At 40.4% G+C, this 19579-nt stretch overlaps 1 protein-coding gene across 3 annotated transcripts in view; it reads left to right on the top strand.

Moving 5' to 3' along the window:
• The window catches only part of CDH13 (cadherin 13), a 1254348-nt gene that overhangs the window by 789845 nt on the left and 444924 nt on the right, over positions 1-19579 (top strand). For all 3 annotated transcript variants that reach the window (XM_017953611.2, XM_017953610.2, XM_017953612.3), the window contains one exon: positions 19184-19328. In XM_017953611.2, coding sequence (XP_017809100.1) covers positions 19184-19328 — 145 coding nt within the window. The remainder of the gene's footprint in view (positions 1-19183; positions 19329-19579) is intronic.

Here is a 19579-nt window from a genome sequence, read left to right as displayed (position 1 = left end):
CACCCTGTAGAGAGCCACAGGTTACTCTTGCTACTGTGTAAATGAGAGAATGGAGGTGGTGGTTAGCCCAGGGCCCCAGAATCAATCAGCTGCAGCTGTGGCAGATTTAGGATTAGAAAGAAGACATCCTCTTTTTTTTTCTTTATTTTCTCTTTCTTTCTTTCCTTCTTTTCCTTCCCTCCCTCCCTCCCTCCCTCCCTCCCTCCCTCCCTCCCTCCCTCCCTTCCTTCCTTCCTTCCTTCCTTCCTTCCTTCCTTCCTTCCTTCCTTCCTTTCATTCTTTCTTTCTTTCTAAAATTCCATTTTATAGCTGAGTAATATTCCACTGTGTGAGTATATCACATTTTGTTTCTCCATTCATTCATTGATAGACAGTTTCTACCCTTTGACTATTATGAATAATGCTACTCTAAAATGCTGCATAAGTGTTTTGTGTGTGGGGACATACGTTTTTCTTTCTCTTAGTTTTTTGTCTAGGAGTGGAACTGCTGTGTCGTGTCTTGTCTGGCTGCTTAAGACCTCTTTTGTGCACCAGTGAAAGAAAAGCTGTTGAGCTAGGGTTGTAAGAATGGTAGAGGGATTTGTGTAAGAAATATGAGTCTATTTCTATGACTTGTATTGTGTCATTTATAAAGGCAGGGACAGATGGAATCACTTTGGTGAGCTAGAATTTGTATTAAGTTCTACTTGCTTTATTTTCCTTCATTTAAATATGCTTATTAGTAATATGTGTGTCAGAACAAAATCGTATGCTATCATTCACTGCCAAACAATGGAAATATTTTTGCACACTTTTGAGAGTTACAATAACTTCACTGAGCTTGGTTTCTTCCTTTGAAACAGGCAGACAGGCCTTTGCTGAATCTTTAATGCATTGTCTTTTGGCTGGGTTCATTCACCCTCAGGGAATTCTCAAAAGACAAGTGTCATTTCTTTCTTGTCTATTGATCTGTCCTCCAGAAAAAAAGGACTTCTTTATAAACTCAAAGCCCTTAGCTAATTCATTGTTCATTTGTTACATTTATTGAAAATGTACTATCTGAAAGGCACTTGTTCTATTGTGCTGTGGAAACAAAACAGACAAATTCCTAGTCGTTGAGAGCTTACATTCTAGTAGGCATTACAGACCAAAAAATGACTGTTCAGTAGGCCTGTAGCAATAAGAGCCATGAAAACACCGTTGGGTTTAAGGATGGGCAATGAGAAGGAGTTACTCTTTTTGAGCAAGAAGTCAAGAAAGGTTTCTGTTTTGAGGACAGAATTGAATGAAATGAGGGAGCAAGCTATGAAAATTCTTTGGAAAATAAAAGTCTTATAGGTGAGGAAACAGTGTCTACAAAGACCCCGAAATAAAAATTAAGACCTCTTGGTCGGGCGCAGTAGCAGAGGCTCACGCCTGTAATCCCAGCGCTTTGGGAGGCCGAGGAGGGCGGATCATGAGGTCAGGAGATTGAGACCATCCTGGCTAACATGGTGAAACCCCGTCTGTACTAAAAATACAAAAAAAAATTAGCCGGGCATGGTGGCATGTGCGTATAGTCCCAGCTACTCAGGAGGCTGAGACAGGAGAATGGCATGAACCCGGAAGGCAGAGCTTGCAGTGAGCCGAGATCGCACCACTGCACTCCAGCCTGGGTGACGGTGTGAGACTTCATGTCGAAAACAAAACAAAACATTAAGACCTCTTTTGTGCACAAGTGAAAGAAAAGATACTGAGCTAGGGTTGTAAGAATGGCAGAGGGATTTATACAAGAAATATGAGTCCACGCTTGGAATCTCAGCTGTTTTCTAGTTCTCAGAATTTATGAGTGAGATTACAAGTGAAGCTTCAGAGAGAAATAAAAATTAACTTGGCCATCTTGCAGAACACCAAGAAGGAATATGTGGTTGAACTAGATTGATTCTGGGGAGAGTGAAATGATCAAAGTTATATCCAAGGTTCACGTCAGGACCTTGCAGGCCACAGTGAGAACTTAGAAGACAATTGACGTAGGCTGATTGGAAAGCAGAAGACTGAAAGGCCCAATTTACATATTGAAAGATCGTGTGGAAGTCTGTGTGGTGAATAGAGTGTGGGGACAAGAGCAGAAAGAGCAACTCAGAAACAATTTATCAACGTGGGTAAGAGATGGTGGCTTGGCAGAGAAGGTAACCAGCAGATAGTGAGAGATGGTCAGATTCAGGTGGTAGTTTAAAGATACAGCTGATGGAAGCAGCTGATGGACTGGATGTGTATAAGGAACACTGGGCACCCTGTTAGCAGGCTTTAGGCTTCTTTGACTCAGGCGTTGTACCAACATTCACCTAGTAGCTAATTTTGATTCCTCTGTCACAAAGACAGTATCTTAGTTTGAAATGCTTAAGAAAAAAAAAAAATGGGCCTGATCCAAGGGGGAAATGGAGATCCACACTAGCAGGGATGAAACGAAGGTGGTTCTGATTATTTGTGCTGCTCATTTCCATGAAGATCTTGTTCACAGTAAGCAAGTTTATCAAACCTATGCCTAGGTAGTCAAATTTCCCTAACCAGGGATAGTCTCTTCTGAGCATGAGCACCTTCCATTCGGTAATAAAATGATGCACCTTGAGCTTCCCCAAAGCACAAATCGGTGGGCCACTGCATCAGAATTATGTGGGATGACTTAAATCACACATGCCAGAGAACCTACTAAACCCTTGTGGTTGAATTTCAGAAATCTGCGTTCTTGCAGTTTTCAGATGAATCCCATGCAAATTAAAGGGTTTCTTGTTTTGTTTTGTTTTGTTTTTGAGACAGAGTCCAGCTCTGTTGCCCAGGCTGGAGTGCAGTGGCACAATCTCAGCTCACTGCAGCCTCCGCCTCCCAGGTTCAAGTGATTCTCCCGCCTCAGCCTCATGAGTAGCTGGGACTACAGGCACATGCCAACACACATAGCTAATTTTTGTTTTTTTTTTTTTTAATAGAGATGGGGGTTTGCCATGTTGGCCAGGCTGATCTCGAACTCCTGACCTCAGGTTATCTGGCCACCTTGACCTCCCAAAGTGCTGGGATTACAGGCATCAAATTAAAGCGTTTTGATTGTGATTAAAAACACATAAAATTGATCATCTTCATCATTTTAAGTGTATAGTTCAGTAGTGTTACATTTTTTCATGCTGTTGTGAAACAGATCTCCAGAACCTTTTCATCTTGCTCATCTGAAACTCTGTAGCTCCTTTTTCCCCTCTTTCTCTCTCCTTGAGAACCACTCTTCTCCTCTCTATTTCTGGGAATTTGATTACTTTAGAGACCTCATATAAGTGGAATCATACAATATTTGTCTTTTTGTGACTGGCTTTATTTCAGTTAATATAATGTCTTCAAGGTCCATTTCTGTTGTAGCATGTATCCAAATTTCCTCTGTTTTAAAGACTGAAGAGTGTTTCTATTGAATGTGTATACCACATTTGGATTATCCATTCATCTGTTGATGGACATTTGGGTTGTTTCTACCTTTTAACCATTGTGAATAGTACTGCTGTGGACATGGATGTGCAAATATATCTTTAAGACCCTGCTTTCAAATCTTTTGGGTGTATATCCAGAAATGGGATACAAATTAAAGATTTAAAAGCATTGCCGGCCGGGTGCGGTGGCTCAAGCCTGTAATCCCAGCACTTTGGGAGGCCGAGGTGGGCAGATCACAGGGTCAGGAGATCGAGACCATCCTGGCTAACATGGTGAAACCCTGTCTCTACTAAAAAATACAAAAAACTAGCCAGGCGTGGTGGCGGGCACCTGTAGTCCCAGCTACTCGGAGGCTGAGGCAGGAGAATGGCGTAGACCCGGGAGGCGGAGCTTGCAGTGAGCTGAGATCCGGCCACTGCACTGCAGCCTGGGCAACAGAGCGAGACTCCGTCTCAAAAAAAAAAAAAAAAAGCATTGCCGTCAAATACAAGAGATTCTTATAGAAAAGGAATTATTTTGTATCTTCACTGTGGTGGTGGATATAAGAAGCTGCACATGTAATAAAATTATATATAACTAAATACACATATACACATGTAAACACACACACACGTGCACACACACAAGTGCAAGTACAACTGAGGAAATCTAGATACCAGAATTGTATAAATGCCAATATCCTGCTTGTGATTCTGTCCTATAGTTTTGTAAGATGTTTTCACTGGGGAAACTAGAAAAAGAGCACACAGTTTCTCTCTGTATTGTTTCTTACAACTGCATGTGAATAAAAAATGATCTCAAAACAGAAAGGTTGCCCTTGAGGTTAGAGTGTGCCACTGCAAGAGGGGACCCATCTGGAAGGGCAAAGAATTCTTGGTATTATTCCAAAGGAGAAACTGGAGCAGGGATTGAGGCCACCCCAAAGAGCTAAGTGAACTCTGGGTCCTAAGGGACATGGCAGCCCCAACCCCAGACAGTAGGACCAATGTAGCACATATAGGGAAATGAGAGTCAGAAAAACAGAGTCCAGCTCAGTGCTGAATCCACAGAATGTGGGCCTGGAGCTGGCACTGACCACCTTCCTCAGATTGCACTGGTCCTGGGAATGGGGTGGCATGGGGTCAATCATCTCAGCCCAATCCACTCCTCATATGGAGGTTGGAACAGACGACTTGGCCCCATGTGCCCTGTGCTTCCTCTTAATTCTGAATGAGTTTTAGATTCCTGCAGGCAGCATCAGCAACAGGTAAAAGACGCTTCTTAGATGCTTGAGACTGTAAACCCTTATCAGGAACATAACACGATGAGATGTTTCTCTTTCTTTATGCAAAATTTAAGGATACTGATGGATAGTATTTATTTAATGATTGCTATGTGGCAGGTGTCTTGCTAAATGCTTTACAAATATTTATTTTCTGTGAGATGGTTCCTGTTCTTACATCTTAAAGATGAGGAAATTGAGATTCTGAGAAGGTAACTGAGTACCTTAAACAATGACAGAGCCGGTAAGGGATGGAGTTGGGACTTAAAGTCCAGTCTCCTTGAATCTAAAACCCACATTTGGAATCTCAGCTGTTTTCTAGTTCTCAGAATTTATGTGTGAGATTAAAAGTGAAGCTTCAGGGAAGAAGCAGACAGTGGTAACAGCGACGGTTCCGAAAATAAAGCTGAGGATACCGAGTTCTGTCAGGTGCATTGAGACTCTTTATAATCCCAAAACTATAGAACTGTAAAGACTAGAAAAGCCAGCCACACTCTGTATGCTACTCTAATACCGATGATCTCCTATATATACTTAATGTTTGTTTCTTTCTCATTAATCATCAATGCTGAGAGATGTTGCATGTCTTAGAGTTTAACAGCTACCCATAGTTCCCCATTTGTAATACACTGTAGTCAATTTGTACTCCCTGCCTAACAAGTTACAATCTTAAAATAAACTTTGATTTCTTTTTTTAACTTTGAAATTAACACATGCCTAGAAAAATCTAGGAAGTATAGCAAAGCAAAGAAAAATCACTTCAATAAAAACACTGTTAATATTTTAGCATAATCTTAATAGTGGAATGCCTTTATTTTTCAAAAATTGTAATATGTATATGTTATTTTTAGTCAGAATTTCTACTTCATAACATGTGTACTATACTGTTAATGTATTTTTACATTCTCTAAAGTGTGTCTGCAATGCAGTGTTCTACTTTCTGCAGATACCATAGTTTATTTCATCAATCTATTATAACATTGTGTTGATTGTAGCTTTTTCTATTTTTAAGCAATATTGCAATGAGTATACATGTTGCTACAGACGTGCACACACACACACACATACACACGCACACATCAGGCTAAATTTCTACAAGTGAAATTTTCAAAGCTTGTGATGGGTATTAACAAATTGTGTTTCGGAAAGATTTTTTAATGTAATTGATAATATATGAGAATTTATTTCCTCGTAAGTCTGTCAAACACTATGAATTTTTTCTAAATACTATAACAACTTTATAAATTATTTCATTTTAATTTTTTTTTGCTTTTTTTGTTTTCTTCTTTTGCTAATTGCTATTCTGTCCCAACTGATTTTAGCCAACTCTTTGTATACTCCAGATAATAGCCTCTGTTGTATGTGATGCGAATATTTTTCACAGTTTTCTGTTTATTTTCATATAGTTTAGTTGTTGTAAAACCTGCATTTCAGTAGTGTAATCTGTCAATAATTCACATAACAAATTAGGGCTGTAATGCTGGCTTAGAAAGACCTTCCCCCCTCTATTACATAAATATTCAATGATTTTATTCCTCCTACTACTTTAATCCATCTGGAATTCATTAGACTATACTTGAAATTTGTATGTATCAACCCTAATTTTTTAAAGAACATCATGTTTGATAAAACACATTTTGACACTTATTTAACAAAATGACTTTAAAACTATAAAGTTAAAAAAAAAAAGTATTGCATCTATTTCTATTCCTCTGAATTTCACATTAGGAAAGGAAAAAGGTCATGTAAAAATACAATCCCCAGTAATTTTTCTCTGCTGACTTTGTTTTCTAAAGTATTTCATTTCTCATCTTTACACAAAAATCCCCTTAACCCTTGTACATATCCTTAATAGATCTGGCGTAATTCCATCATCCATGAGTTATACAAATTCTACTTGAACCAATTAAAATTTTCAGCCTGTGTCACCTCTTGAGGCAGAGGATATTCAATAGGACTTTACTCAAGCAGCTTACATAAAAATTATTTTTAATATCTGCATAGATTTCTTCCACATAATTAAAGTTACTTCAAAAGTTAAATGTTTAAGAATGCGCTCGAAGTCTAGTGTGGTTGTGAGCATGCATACATGTAAGAAAAAATGTTTTCATTATGTTTGATTAAAAAAAAAAATTTAAGTAAAATTTCAAATTCACAAAGGAAATACTGTAGCTCTAAGCAGAGCAAGATTTTCAAAGAACATTTGATAACAGTATCAAGATCTTTAATTAATAACCTAACAAGTAGGAAACTTTTATCCCCACTTTGATCGTTTTTAGAAGGAGATATAAACACGACATCCAGTCTGTCAAGGGGGGGATTACTCACAGAGCTGTATAAATGAAGGTGGAGGAATGTTACAAAGGACCTAAAGTGTCCTTTCCCTGGGAACTCTCTAGGAGCTGGTCTATGATGACATTTAACTTGAATAAGTGAAATAAAGCTGAGAAAAATAACTTGAAATGAAAGTTATTGGTGTCAAAGAGAAACCTGGATTACGTAGCAGAAAAGCAGTTTCAAAGGGGTAATGGCTGACCAATCAGAACTGAATCTAGGATACTGCATCCACATTTGCAGATTTCTACATAAAGATCTACTGGGAATGCATGGTTTCCCTATGTAGCGGGAGTGTCCTGCGGGGATGACTGGGCACCTCTGTCAGATTGCCCAGCCTCCCCGTGCTCTTCTGGGAGATTACCAGGGTGTTGCTCGTTGGACTGACTTTGAAACCTTAACCTGTGGTGTGGCCCTGGCTGGCGGTGATGTTGCCAGGAAGATGGCATGCCAAGGTCACCATACTCCCCCTAAGGTCTAACAAAGCTTTGTTTAGTATTTCTACATGCTGGGAATTTGTGTGGGCATATGCTCATTTATCTTTTTATTTCTTTAACAATAAAACCGAGAATGGTATTCTAAACACCATATGTTGCAATGGTACAAACTAAAACCTGGAAAGCTAAAGTTTCTTAGTAAGAGAGCATGACCACATGAGCCAGTTTGCCCAGGACAGCTTTGGTTTGCACCTGTTGTTTTGGCTTCATTGTTAATGGTACCTACTTTTATTCTAAGAAGATTCTGGTTTGGACAATAAATTATGTGACCACTATATTAATATCCTATGGTTGCTGAATAAATTACCACACAGTGACTCAAAACAATACACAACTTATCCTGCAGTTCTGTAAGCTGAGAATCCAACATGTGTCAGGGCTAAAATCAAGGTGTCCGCAGGGCTGCCTTCACTCCTGGAAGCTCTAGGGGAAAATCCATTTCGTTGTCTTTTCTAGCTTCTAAAAGCCACCCACATTCCTTGCCTCATGGTACCTTTCTCCATCCTCAAAGCCAGCAACAGCTGGTCACGTCCTTCTCATATCCCATCACTCTGACCTTCGCTTCTTCCTCCCTCTTAAGGACTTGTGATTCCATCAGGCCCAGCCAGATGTCATATAGTTCAGGCTACTATCTATCTGTCTGTCTCTCTCCGTCTCTCTCTCTCTCTCCCCCTCTCTCCCTCTCTCTCCCCCCCTCTCTCCCTCTCTCTCCTCCCCTCTATCCTTTTCTCTCCCCGCCCCCCTGCTCTTCCTCTCTCTCCCCCCTTCTCTCCCTCTCTTCTCGACACAGGATCTCCCTCTGTCACTGTTAGGCAGGAATCTAGACCTAACATGGCGGTGTTACCTGGCTTAGCAGACCTTTTGTTAAAGACTCCCTTCACCCTTGTACACATCCACAGACTTACATGCATCAGAGTTCTGGCTGGGCAACCACACTCCCCCATGACCTGCAGCTCACCTGCATTCCACAAGTTCGTAAATAGCAGTTTCGGTTAACAGTTTCTAAAGACCCCTTACTGAACTCCTGCCCTAGTAGTTTCAAGACCCCCCAGGCCCTGTTTGCACAACCAGCTTCCCTACCTCTTGGGCTATTAAAAGCCCCTACCCTCCTACCTCAGTGCGACTTCCTCAGCCTGCACCTTTGGACCGAGGAACCTCGCCCACGAGTCTTAATAAGGGCTATTCTCACTGCCATTTGCCTTGTGTCTTTGTTCCCGGTTCGGCTCCAGCCTCAGTTTACCTTTACAGTCACCTAGGCTAGAGTGCAGTGGTAGAGTCACAGCTCACTGCAGCTTCAACCTTCCAGGCCTAAGTGATTCTCTTACCTCAGCCTCCTGAGTAGCTGGGACTACAGACATGCATGCACCGCCACTCCTGGCTAGTTTAAAAAAAAAAATTGCAGAGATGGCAGTCTCCCCATGTTGCTCAGGCTGGTCTCAAACTCCTGGGTTCAATCAGTCCTCCCGCCTTAGCCTCCCAAAGTGCTGGGATTACAGGCATGAGCCACCACACCTGGCCCAATCTCTATTTTAAAGCTGGCAGATCACCAGCCTTAATTCCATTGGCAGCCTTGATTTGGAAGGTGGAGAGAGTATGAAAATTGTAGAGTGAAACATAATGAAAAGATTTATCAATATATCTTTGTTTAAGGCACTGAATTATAGAAAGGATACCTAGAAAGAGTATTCTTACCCACACATCGTGATGATCTAATTGGACCATGAGTATATTCTCATCTAAATCTGCCTACCAAGTCTGTACATGAATTGATAATATATTAATATATAAGGACTCAGATGGAAAAAATAAGGGCAATGTAAGTGTCACATTAATAAAATGGGTTAGGATTAGTTTTATCATTTCCTTTCTTATCACAACAAACATTGTATCCATGGTGGAAAGTATCACTTAAAACATCTTCCAACCATGCTCAACCTTTCGAGATCATCTGTTATAAATAAACAATATAGCATACTGATACAAAAATCTTTGTGGGCTTATTTCCGTGGAATCTCTGCAGATTTTTTTTTAAGCTTTGAACTTCTCTGAGGTTCTTGAGACATACTTTCAAACTGCCTTCCAAGAATATTGTATCAAGTTGAGATTTCACTACAGTGATCCTTGTGTTTGTGTCACTGCACCCTTAACAATCATTGGCTCTTATCTTTACTTCAACTGGGGGCAAATGCTGGCATGTTATTTTTCATGTGCATTTCAAGGTTTTGTGTGAGTCAAACACACACACACAGTTCCTGTGTCTGAACTTAAAGTCATGTTTAGCTGGAGAGATGGCAGTGTTAAGCCTTGTACATCTCTGCTTGCATGCAGTGAGCTTCCAATGATCATTTTACATTTCTAGCATTACAGCTATATTCTATTACAAGATATTTGGGGCGGGCATGGTGGCTCACGCCTGTAATCTCAGCACTTTGGGAGCCTGAGGCGGGTGGATCACCTGAGGTCAGGAGTTTGAGACCAGCCTGACCAATATGGCAAAACCCCATCTCTGCTAAAAATACAACAATTTGCCAGGGGTAGTGGTACATGCCTGTAATCACAGCTACTCAGGCGGCTGAGACAGGAGAATCGCTTGAATCTGGGAGGCAGAGGTTGTAGTGAGCCAAGATTGCGCCACCGTACTCCAGCCTGGGCGACAGAGCGAGACTCCATCTCAAAAAAAAACAAAAAACAAAAAACAAAGAATATTTGGAATGAAGGGAATGAGATTCCTTTTTGTTTGTGACTTATAAACGGGTTCCAATAGAAGTTTCTGATAAAGTATTCCAGAGATAATGGCAGTGGCAGCATCTATGCTGAAAACCGTTTTAGTGCCCCAGAGAGGTAACTTGGAGGGAAAATACTCATTCGGGTGAGAGGCATCTTGCCTGTCTGCAAAACAGAAAATGAGTCACATTGTGTTAGAGATGTAGCTACTGTGTGTTCTTGATTCTGTGTGATTTGAAAACTTACAACTGAAAATCCTGTGCACACACAATCCACTGATCGAATATTGAACCATATCATCTCACAAAAGCTCTGTGTGTGTGTGTGTGTGTGTGTGTTTTGCTTTATTTGCATATTTTGCCCAAAGAAGAATCATCAGAGTTAAAGAAGTCATCAAAGTGTTTTCCAAATCATTTCTCTTCAGAATGACTCACAAGGCCATGGACTGTGTGTGTCATGCTTTGTTTCTGATTCCGCTGATCTAGATTTTGCGTGTGTTGCTTGCGTCATCTCATATTACAAAAAATATTGGCTTTTAAGAGCCAGCTTCTGCATTTTGGCCTTCACCCAAAAACCCTTGTAGCACGTTTTGTTTTTCATCAGTACATCCTTTTGGGTAAGATCTCAGTGTCAAATCTTGTCGGACTCAATTGTGTCTCTCATGGCGGAAGATGAGAGGATGACTCAAACGAAGGGCAAGGTGTTAATACTTCACCACCAAGCTGAAGGCCACACATGCTTTGTAATTTGGTTCATTATGTTCTTGCATTTTTTAAGGGATTCTTTTCAAAGCATTTTATGTACAGCCAATTCCTATTATAATGGTGAATTAATTGGCTTGAAGAGTCATTGCAAAATACTGTGACTTGATGGTTCACATTCTTAGTGGATACCTCCCCACCCAACCCCAAATGGTATGGACAGAGAATAGAGAAACCCAGGTGCTGGGATGCCAGGAAGGGTGGACAACAGGACCCTAAATTCAAGGCTAAAACTGTTCTCCAGCTTAGCTTCCCTTCTTGTTCCTGTGGTTTTTCCTTACCTCCTCCTCCATTTCAAGAGTCGAGTCCCTTTTTTCTTCCCATTCTCAGGACTCAGAAGATCAGGGGTAACAACCTAGTACCCATCTACCACGCCCCCTTGAAGGAGAGCAAATATTCAGGCAGTGTCTTAGTGTCGCCAGCCTTGGAGAAAGTATTTTTGCTGTAAACAAATTCGAGGTGATTTGCATCCTCTGTCTCCCTCGCCATATTATTCATTGTTGTCATTTGAGAATTAAATTGATAAGCACACTTTGTTTTTTTGGGTTTTTTTTGTTTGTTTGTTTGTTTGTTTTGCTTTTCAGAAAGTATGTAGCATCCCGGAAGGAACTCTGTGGGAGCTGGGCTGATACTATAAAATTTCCCAGCCTTTAGTTTGTGGCAGGATGCTACATAATGTACAGTGGCTCATTGTGTGGTTAAATGTGTAGCTTCATGTGTATTAATAAAAATATATGAGAAACTCATTAAGCTACTCAATTCATGGATGATTTTGCCACAGATGAGGCAAGAGTAAAAAAACAGCAATCAATGTAAAACAAAGCTGCTAAGTAAATAGCTTAGTAAAGATAATAAAACAAAAAAAAAAGTAAGGGAGTCCATGCAAAAACATTCATCAAGTGTGAGCACAGTGAGGGGAATGTGAATGTTACAGTCGGACCTAAGTTTGAATTCAGGCTGATGACAAATCAGCTTCGGCACCATGGACCAGGTACTTAAATTTCTTTGCTGCGATGAGTATTTCTTCAGATTGTTTTAAGCCAAATGAGACAATGCAAAAAAGGCCAGACCTGTATTGGACACCAAATCAATGTTAGTCCTCTTCTTTTTTAAACAACCAAGTAATCAGTTTAATGTACTCTGATATTGTTTACCACTGGGATTCTTGTTCATCAATTAAGACTACAGAGTCCACCAGCCTACAGTCCATGGAGTCAGACCAACTGTCAGCTCTGATATGCCAGAGATGGAGAGAAAGGACAGATGGCCAGAGCTCAGGCCAAAACTTTGGATTCCAGTCTCTTAAAGAGGTATTGCCTCTTCCAAAGAGGGCTCTCTGCAATCAATATCATATCAGCTGCCTGTCTTGCACGAGGCCGTCACTCGCGTCCGTGTGAAGAGACAACCAGACAGGTTTTGTGTGAGCAATAAAGCTTTTTAATCACCTGGGTGCAGGTGGGCTGAGTCCGAAAAGAAAGTCAGCAAAGGGAGATAGGGGTGGGGCTGTTTTATAGGATTTGGGTAGGTAAAGAAAAATTACAGTGAAAGGGGGTTGTTCTCTGGCGGGCAGTGGTGGGGGGGGGGGTCACAGGGTGCTCAGTGGGGGAGCTTTTGAACCAGGATGAGCCAGGAAAAGGAATTTCACAAGGTAATGTTATCAGTTAAGACAGGAACAGGCTATGTTCATTTCTTTTGTGGTAGAATGTCATCAGTTAAGGCAGGAACCAGCCATCTGGATGTGTACGTGCAGGTCACGGGGGATATGATGGCTTCGCTTCGGCTCAGAGGCCTGACATAGGCCTTGGGTCCAGGCTTTGGGATTTGCTAATAAGCTCCTGTCCTTATGGGGCCAGACAGAGAGATAGATGTAGATTGAATTATCACACCAATAGGTAATAACATATGGGAAGTGTTACAAAGGAAGGAGGCTGATGCCATGGGAATGTAAGCCAGGGACACTCTAGCTGTTCTGGAGGAGTCAGGGAGGATCTTCTTGATATTTGGGCCGAGATCTGAAGGACGAATAGCGGCGGCAGCAAGGAAGCGTAGGTAGGAAACCCATGCTTGGTAGGAGGGTTGTATGTAAAAATACCTGCGGGAAAGAATGTGATGAGTTGGAAGAACTAAAAAAAGATGAGTGTAACTGGATAATAAGGAACAAGAGGGATTCCTTGTAACATGAAATGAGTTTGAGGAAGTGGGCTGGAGCCAGATTATAGAAAGACTTGTCAAAGCAAAGGCATTTGCTGTTTTTCCTAAGAGTGATGAGAAACCATTGCAAGGTATCCAATATAGGGTGACATAAATAAATAAAAATTGACAAAGACACCCTGGAAGCCCTGTAGAAAACAGACTGTGGCAGGCAGTCATGGCTGGGCAGGAAGACCCACAGGGTGCCTTGCACAGCAGCCCTGGTGAGAAGTGACAGCATCTAATCTCAACGAGTGTTGAGGGTGATGGAGAGAAGAGGGGACATTCAGGAAGAAACAACGATGTGGGCAGGATTTGTTGATGGAGTGGCTGGGGATGGAAGAGAAGGTTTCATCTGAGGAAGAGAATGACTTGTGAGTTTCTTCTTCCTTGATCCCTGGGAGAGGGGTCATCCTCTGGACAATATTTAGTGTAAAATGATAAATATGCAACTATATTTATCATACTCTCTGGTTGCTCAAAAATTATTGCCACCAGTAATGTCAATAATATTTTAATTAAGTTATTATACATGTAAAATAGTTTTGCCTTCTCCAGGAAAGGATAAAGCTGGGCCTCTAAAAACTGGGGAGTAATATTTGGGTTCAGACTTGGTACCAGCTTTGTATCAGACAGTTTCGTATGTTATTTTACTTAATCTGCACCAAGATACTACGAAGTCGCCATGCTAGGCTCTTATTAATAACACAAAAACCAGGATATGGAAAGGTGCATGGCCTGCTCAGAGCCTGGATTAGGTGTGTCAGCAAGATTCAATATCAGGTCTCCTGAATCCGGGTCCAGTGCTCTTTCCACAGCTCCTTAAAGCCCTCCACTCAGGCTTTCACAGATGTCCCCCACCTCCAGCAATTCTCCCCTCCACCTCTCCCACCAGTGCTGGTAGCATCTGGATCTCCCTCCCATGATCAGCCAAGCTTTCCTAAGTGTGGGCAGGAAACCACTAGCACCAGAATCTCTCAAAGTGCTGGTTTAAACATAAATTCCTAAAGAATCTAACTTTTTACCCACGGGCCCCCTAATGATAAAGCTGAATGAGTTACTCCCCGCTGGGCTATTTCGTCTCAATGGAGGAAAACAATTCTGTTGTGGGCCAAAAATCACACCACGGCTAAGGAAATGCAGGGCCCCCCAACACTCATTACCATCCTCTGTGAGCTTTCCCATCTCTGGGACCTCCCCGTTTTACTTGGTTTTCTGCAATGTTTCAATTTTCAATTAGTAACCAATTCCTTTCTACCTGTTTTGTATTTGACAGCTTCTCAAGAAGTGATCAGGCAAAATAGGATTTTTAAGCGTTCAGCATGCACAGTTGAAGATTAGAAGGAGATTGGAAAAAATTGATGTTTGTGGGAAATGTATGTGTATGTGTATATTTGTATGTGTATATTTGTACGTGTGTGCTGTGTCTGTGGTATGTGTATATATGTCTGCCTGCATCTGAGTGTGTGTGTGTGTGTGTGCGCGCGTGCACACGTGCGCATGCTTCTCCAGATAGACCTACAGACAACATCTATCTTCCTGGCCTGTGTACTTGGGGGTGATGAATGAGTCCAACAGCCACATAGTGAAATTCCTAGCAGGTGGCAAGACTCAGCCTCCTATTTGGAGCTTATTTATTTTCCTATAGCTGAACCTGGGAATACAGTTCCCAAATTTCACAAGACCCTTGGATTTCCATCTCCAAACCCTGTGTCTCAGTACAACGTCACTCAAACAGTAATGTGCACTAGAATTCTCTAGAAACAATGTTAAAATGGACGGGTTTCCTAAGTAGGTTCTAGGCAGGACTGAGGAGCCTGCATTTCTAACCAGCTCCTGGGGGATGTCAATGCTGTTAGTACCTTTGAATAGCAAGGTACTAGAACACACAGCACAGACATTGGCCAGACATGTCATTGCTCGGAGTTCGGGCTACCTTCTATGGAATTAGTTATTAAATCCTGCGACGTTGGACAACTGTTTCTAGCTGTCGTTTATTGATTGCCCCTCTCATCTGGTTCCACAGCGGACGTTTTTTTGTTTATATCACACCTTCTTATTCCCATGCAGGTTAACGATTGAATCCAATAATAGAAATCCTCTTGTCTGAGGGGGTGGTCTCGAAGTAGGCAGTGAGGGGGCTGGATGGTTTCCATTTCCTTTGAGCAAGTATTTCATTGCCTTCTGCCATGGCTAGCTATTTGTTTTTCTCACAGTAGGTTTCTACCAAGTGGCATCTTACTTCCAACATAAAGAACAAGCATCAGAATGCCTGTCTTTGAATGCATATGAGCTTGTTTTGTTTTTAGAACCCAAACATAGCCACTTGAATCTATCATGTAATTCAAAGGAAACAAGCATTGTTCCAGTCTTTTCAAACTAAGGATTTGTGTGCTTTGGGTATTTCAATTAGGAAGAAAGAAGGCAGGCAAGAACGTAATTGAACATTTATTCTCTGATACTGGAGGACGCGCTGGAATTTAAGAGCCTGACTTCAGAAAGTTTGGCATTTGCTAACTGCGGGTCTGACCTTCATATGAGAACAGTGATGAAAACTCATAGGAATGTCAGATTTTGTTATGGTATGTGATTGGGTGGATAAGGCTGTATTTACTAACAACTTCCTCATGCATACGCATGTGCTTAATTTTCATCCACGTCATTAATAAGATGATTTTAAAACTACATGAACCTCTATGTAAAACACAAACGTTTCCTATTATATATTTTATTCAGTCTATTATGTTTTCCTCTGTTGGGAAAAAGCATGATATACTTCTTTCTCATCTCTGCCTTCCCAGGGACGCATAGGAAGAAAATGTCTTCATTCTTCACTTGGTTTAGATTTTTTTACGCAAAAAATCTTGTATGGATGTAAGCCTTAACCTACTCCATTTGGAGTTGAGCAGAGCCCTAATTATTTGACTTGATCTTATACCATTCCCCACTCTCAAATTAGTTCCAAGATCATTCTTACCTCAAAGTCTGCTATTGCTATTCCTGCTGTCTAGAAATCATTTTCCATGTATTTTTGTATGGCTATCTCTTTCCACTTTCTTGTCATTCAAGCCTCAGCTGAAACATTCCCTCAGCAATAAGGTTTTCTCCACCATTTATCTTGAATAGGTGCCGCCTGCCCTCCACCCACCCCCCACCACACACACACTTTTTCAATCATACTCTATCCAGTGATGGAAATGTTCTACATCCATGTTGTCTAATATGGTAGCTACTACCCACATGTGACTATTGAGCACTGAAAACTTTCCTAGTTTGACTGGAGTACTGAGTTTTTTTCATTTTAATAAATACAAATTGCAATAGCCACATGCCGCTAGCAGCTACAGTATTTGATAGTGAAGCTTTCGCACTCAAACCTATCTCATGTCCTTCAAAGGCCTCATCTGTGACTGAAATTACCTTGTTCATATCTTTTTCTCTTGTTTATTGTTAGTCTCTCCATGCTAGGGTATCTTTCCTGATAACCACTGGATACCAGGGTGTTCAGCGTGATGGCTGACATGTAGTGGGTCCTCAAATAATTCGTATTAAATTAACTTTAAGAAAATCCCACTTAACAGCACTTCACTGTTTTTAGAGAGCATTCCAAAGGTCTTGGCTTCTGTTGATATTATTGTCCTTTGAAAAGTCTGAGAGTCAAACTCTGAATAGTTTTGTATCATAAAATACCATTGGATTGTCTGTTTGCAAAATTGGTTTTCTGAGATTCGGCTCCACATTTTGCATTCATCCTAATCAATGGTGTCTCCTTAGTTTCTGCCTTTCTTTCTATTGTGTTAAGATGGATCTGTTGTCTGCCCTTCCCAGTTTCAGCATATTTGAATATTTGGCAAATGTGAATTCTGATTATCTATCCTACTTGTAACTTGTGATACTGGCCAAGTCTTACAGAATGTAGAATTTTAGGATTCAGATCCAAGATGTTTGGGCACAGTGGGTTTTTTTTGTTTTGTTTTGTTTTGTTTTGTTTTTTCGGTTGAGTTAAAGTCAAGTCCTTGGCTATTTTGGGAAGATGAAAAACCAAACCTATGTTATTACATAAAATTGCCCCAAAGCTTTATTTTGATTGATTTCCTTTGTTAGCAGTATTCTCATAATAGCTTTAAAAAAAACATAAAAGTATAAGATTTCACTCTCTGTAAGATCTCCTTTGTGTGCAGATATTAGGAGGCTCTGTTCACTTAATTTTTTCTTATTATTTGCATTATTTTATTTGCCCCAGAAATCAAGTGTGTATGTCTGTGTGTGAACTTGCTAGTAAAAGGATGAAGTAAAAAAAAAAAAAAAAAAAGAAAAAAGAAAAACATTATCTACACACACATACCTGGTTTCGTTTTGCTCACTGCCTTCAAATTCTGTTCATATTTGTATGTCATATATGCATGATGCACATGTTATTTTGTGTATTTTTACTCAATATTCTAAGTCGATCAGTAAAGTTTAAAAATTATTGTATTGTAACATGTTGTGACACATTCATTCATTCAACTAGTTTGCTTCTACTGGACATTCAGGCGGATGCCAGTGTGATTTTATTATGAGAAATAACAATGCAGTGAATCGTTCCTGCAAGCTTATATAGGATCAGGAGTGGTATAAAAATAGTACAAAGTATGAGTCTTTCATGGTTTCTGTTGAATTTTGCCATGCTTTTGAAAAGGATTGTACTGGTTTACAATACCATCAGGTGGGATGTGACTGTACTGATTTATAACAAGAATGTTTGTCTTTCATTTTTCTAATTTGGGCTCGTTTTTGACAATGGTATCGATAATTGTAGCAACAATAGCAGCAGTTAATATTCTTGAGATATGTGACAGACCCTATATTAAATGCTTTAGAAATATTGTTTATAGTGGTTAAAAATGTGAGCTCTGCAGGCAGACTTCCCAAGATCAAATCCGGACTCCACCATTTATCTCCTATTTGCTGTCATTCTGTCCTCTGTAAAAGGATCCAAAGGGTTATTATGATAATCAAGTGAGAGAATTTAGTATAGAACCAAAGGAAGCACTGGATAAGTGTTTGTTATTATTCATAATAATGGGTGTTTTTTTAACCCCATTTACAGATGAGAAAACTGAGATCCAGTGTCTTGCTCAAAGTCACACAGATAGGGATGAGTTGTACTAGGATTCCAAATGCAGAGGCCCTTTTCTGACCAAAATACTCCTGTGCAGGAACCACCACTTATATCCAAGAAGAAGTATTACTCTTATCACTGAGTTAAATCAAGGTTGAATTAAGCACAGAAAATGTGCATGTAAGGTCCCTGTGATTCACTGGAAATCCCATGGCATAATTCTTTGTTTCCAAGACAAACAAAATCCTGGTTTTTTTTTAATGCTGCCTTCTTCATTGAGATCTGAAAGTGGTTCCCTGTAGAAGTGATTCAATGGTCTTGTGAAATCCTCTGAGATTGTAAAGAGCCTGGTAGGCAGGAATCCCAAGATCTCATTCAGGCCCCTGCAAATTCTGAGTTCCTAGCTTTCCTGAGGAAAGCCCCCTACAAATACTGACTGATTTTCTCCTAAGAGATTGCCATAAACACTTTTGGTTACCTCTTAATGTACTTGGTTCATAACTGCTTAGTCAATTATTTTTATTAGCATAACATTCTTTTTAAGCATAATGATATTGGGAGAACAGAAATGATATAAGCATCATTTCTTGGCTATGACTATTTATGTTTTGGGGTTTTTTGTTTGTTTGTTTTAACTTTCTTTGCAGATTTGATGAATTAATTATAAATTTCCCAAGGGGGATCTAAAGTGAACTGATCTTTGCCTTTTATTCTGGAATGTTTCATTTCTATTCTAGTCCCAGTGACTATCCATTGAGACCAAAGTTTCAATATTGCCAAGGGCTCATAAAATTGCTGATATAACCTACTTTCTCTAGAGAATCTTATTTCAATTTTCATAATGAATTAATATCTTCTTTCTCCCCCAATCTCTTTGCTCAAATAGCTATTTGTGGAGACCACTGATGTCAATGGCAAAACTCTCGAGGGGCCGGTGCCTCTGGAAGTCATTGTGATTGATCAGAATGACAACCGACCGATCTTTCGGGAAGGTCCCTACATCGGCCACGTCATGGAAGGGTCACCCACAGGTATGTCACGTTGACTTACCTTTAGCATAATGGCTTGGAGAGAGGCACATGATGATCTTTGTGGATTCTAGGGACTGTCTTATGGCTGTTCCAACTTGTCAGCTTGTATCCACATTGACTTATTACTTCCCTGCATGGAAGCCAGGTTGGAAAGCTAAAGTGCAAAGCTTGACCAAGGTGTTGCAAGTTATGAAAATCTCTTTCATTGTCTCTGAAGATGATCCTCCAAGGATGACTGCCATCTAAGTCTC

Source organism: Papio anubis, chromosome 18 (genome assembly GCF_008728515.1).
Source record: "Papio anubis isolate 15944 chromosome 18, Panubis1.0, whole genome shotgun sequence".
Taxonomy (NCBI): domain Eukaryota; kingdom Metazoa; phylum Chordata; class Mammalia; order Primates; family Cercopithecidae; genus Papio; species Papio anubis.
The sequence above is the reverse complement of the archived record's forward strand: the minus strand, read 5'-3'. Positions and strand labels throughout refer to the sequence as shown.